Source organism: Dendroctonus ponderosae, unplaced genomic scaffold (assembly GCF_020466585.1).
Source record: "Dendroctonus ponderosae isolate FM_Combo_2020 unplaced genomic scaffold, Dpon_F_20191213v2 Dpon_F_20191213_10, whole genome shotgun sequence".
Taxonomy (NCBI): domain Eukaryota; kingdom Metazoa; phylum Arthropoda; class Insecta; order Coleoptera; family Curculionidae; genus Dendroctonus; species Dendroctonus ponderosae.
The window spans coordinates 1,921,039-1,924,406 of NW_026017111.1; the positions used below are offsets into that span (position 1 = coordinate 1,921,039).

The following is a 3,368-nucleotide window of genomic DNA, read 5'->3' on the forward strand; positions in this document are numbered from 1 at the left end:
ACAAGTTTTCTTGGCGCTTCTTTTGAAATTTTATTCCGAATTTTATTCCGATCTTCAGCCTTGTTGACCGAAAAGTTTCCAATTCAGGCTCAAAAAAACGTGTACAAACGAAAAGAGTTCAAATGAACGCGAATTTCGACTATCAAAGGTTTTTAATTTATTCGGGAAAATTTGGGCTTCGATTGGAGCGGAAACAAACAAGGCCAAGAAGCCAACGACTTCGCCCCAAAACTACCAACTTCAATGTTTTTCAACTTCAAAATAGCTAACTTTTAGGCCAATCTGTTCAAGTATGTATTTAGAATGTCTTTTGAACTATTTCACCCACAAGTTTTCTTGGCGCTTCTTTTGAAATTTTATTCGGATCTTCAGCCTTGTTGACCGAAAAGTTTCCAATTCACTTTCGGGTTTCTTCAACTAATACTTTTGATATTCAAAGCTTAATGATCGGAAAACTGAATCGACTATTTGTGAGTTTTTTGGGTTTATTCAACATCTTCAAAACTTTTCTTTTTGATAAAATTTAATTTTGATTTTTAAGGAAACATCTAAACAAGATAATTTTTGGGTCCAAGATGTTCGAGTATTCATATATTTATAATGGCGCTGAAGATTGTCCTGTCTGCTTAAGAGTATTTTAAAATTTTGCTTGGACCATTGAGCTTGTTGACCTAAAGTGCTTTAGTTTCCCTTAAGATGTCTTCAATTTGCTTCTATGTTTTCCTTTGAAGTTTCTTCAATATCTTCAAAAAGTATTCTTCCGCTGGTTCTTTTGCAATTTCAATGTTAAGAGTTTTGGTTTAATTTCCCAAAGTGTGACTTTTAACAATTAATTTTGATAGTCGCGCATAAAATTGTTTAATATCTCTTTCAAACTTTATTTAAAAAACCCAAACGGGTTTGTTTGCTTTGGGGTGTGTTCAAGTATAAATTTTGATCTTCCGAGCTTCGGGATCTAAAAACCGAACCGATTTTTGCGTTTGATTCAATATATAAGTTGAAAGTTTTCAGTTAATTTTTTTGCTCTCAGACTTAAAGCTGTTTAACATTTTTTCAAAATTGGGTTTATGTTAAAATTTTGTTTAGATCTTCAGGGTTTTTATTAAAAGTCGATTTTTTGCGCCGCTACACATCGTCTATTTCATTACGTTTCGGCGAGGCAACAGCGCCATCATCAGATTTAAAATTTACACACACTCATGATTGGTAAAAATCAACGTTCTTTTAGGTCTTTGCCTTCTTGAAACCTTAAATTTGTCTCCAAAGTGTGAAGTAAAAATTGTGAAACATCGTTGATTTTATTACGTTTCGGCGAGACAACAGCGTCATCATCAGATTTAAAATTTACACAAACTCATGATTGGTAAAAATCAGCGTTCTTTTAGGTCTTTGCCTTCTTGAAACCGTAAATTTGTCTCCAAAGTGTGAAGTAAAAATTGTGAAACATCGTTAATATCATTTCGTTTCGGCGAGACAACAGCGCCATCATCAGATTTCAAATTTACACAAATTCATGATTGGTGAAAATCAGCGTTCTTTTAGGTCTTTGCCGTCTTGAAACCTTAAATTTGTTTCCAAAGTGTGAAGTAAAAATGTTGTCATTACGTTTCGGCGAGACAACAGCGCCATCATCAGATTTACAATTTACACAAACTCATGATTGGTAAAAATCAACGTTCTTTTAGGTCTTTGCCATCTTCAAACCTTAAATTTGTCTTTCGAGAGACAAATTTAAGGTTTCAGGAAGGCAACGACCTACAAGAACGTTGATTTTTACCAATCATGAGTTTGTGTAAATTTTAAATCTGATGATGACGCTGTTGTCTCGCCGAAACGTAATGAAATGAACGATGTTCAAAATTAAACCCAGGAAAGATAAGAATATCATAACAAGTACACGCAGTTAGGAAAATAAATGAGAATTTTTATTTTAAGGCTTTTGATGCCAATGCAAAGGTAGATTTTCGGTTTATGCCGCTTTTGAAGAACACATTTGATCATCAGAGCTTCTGTGCCTCTTTTGAAGAGTAGCAGGTTGCTTGACCTAAACGCTTAAATGCCTTTTGCGTTGGCTTCTAAATGGAACTTTGAGTTTGGGTTTTGTATTCGTCCCTGGCGCTTCTTTAAGATGTGAGCGGCAACCCGCAAGTGCGCTTGTGTTGCATTTGCAATTTCCCAGCAAAAAAATCGAATTTCAAAACATCCTGATTTAACCGAAACTTCCTCAATAGGTAGGGACAAAGTAGGGACCATTATGGGTCGAATGGTGGGCATTTGGAGGCTTATCTTATCCTAGCTGTTGTAGCGAACTCACCATCATCTTTAGGCGATGGAGGACAGTTCGATGCGTAGGATCCTAAATGGTATCCGGTATACGAATTCTGATGCATCGGAGGAAACGGATAGGCGCCAAGGGCGCCTCTTGGGCTCGGAAAGCCCGTATCGTGGGCACCTGGGGGTCCTGAATGCGCATTTCCCGCCGGCGAATTAAAGTGGTGCTGATAGGATGTCCGTAAGGGACCGTAACCGTGCTGTTGGAGCTCGATAAAAGCACTTTTCGATACTGGCGTAGAGTTGCTGGAGTCGTGAGGGGTGGGAGGACCCAGATGAGGCTCGCCCGACATCGTAGGAGTCCCTGGCGGATCCTCGTTTGGTCCCCCGAACGGGGACCCGAGATCCGTGAAGTTTAACGTTGTGAAAGGTTTGTTTTCCACTTTGATGAAATTCGGAGGCGTCTTGAATAAACTGGGAAATGCCCAGCAGCTCACTGCGCAAACTGTAACACACTAGCAATTAAGCCGGGAAACCAAGTCACCAAAAGAGACCCGATTGTCGTCCGCTGATAAAAAGCGCACAAAGTCACTAACTGTATCCGAAACCAATAAAGTCACGGCAATTGTCGAGGAAAAACGAATAAACAAATCGCATCAAAATATCGAAATTACTTTAAACAGTTAATAACATTAATCGAAAGACCCGAAAGCAATTTAGCGTATTCAACTGCGATAATACGTGTAATTCACACTATAATTGAGTAAAAACTATTTGAAGATTAACCCGAAACCAAATTACACGAAATTGAGCGCATATGTCGTTTTTTTACGTCGAAAATTGATCGTTCAAAACCAACCATCTACTTCCTACGAGCGTAGGGACTATAATGAAGAATAATCATATAATAGTCGGCTTGGGACGCCTAGTTGCACCTTTCAACCGGCAGGTTTCGCTACCATTCAGCGCTACATCGAGGCTACGCCGCCTCGAACGTTTTTCATTGGTTTGGAGTCGCGTTACGAACCGATCGGGGACTTGTTATTACCAGATTTCAGGCCGAAAAGGCGGGACTCTTTCCAACATTATCACGCCCT

The 3,368-nt window shown here is 38.8% G+C and overlaps 1 protein-coding gene across 2 annotated transcripts in view; it reads right to left on the reverse strand.

Annotated features, from left to right (window-relative positions):
- LOC109542669 (homeotic protein distal-less) overlaps positions 1-3,144 on the reverse strand; it is a 50,707-nt gene extending 47,563 nt beyond the window's left edge. For both annotated transcript variants that reach the window (XM_048662110.1, XM_048662109.1), the window contains exon 1: positions 2,315-3,144. In XM_048662110.1, coding sequence (XP_048518067.1) covers positions 2,315-2,624 — 310 coding nt within the window. In that variant the 5' untranslated portion in view covers positions 2,625-3,144. The remainder of the gene's footprint in view (positions 1-2,314) is intronic.
- Between the last annotated feature and the right edge of the window lie 224 nt (positions 3,145-3,368).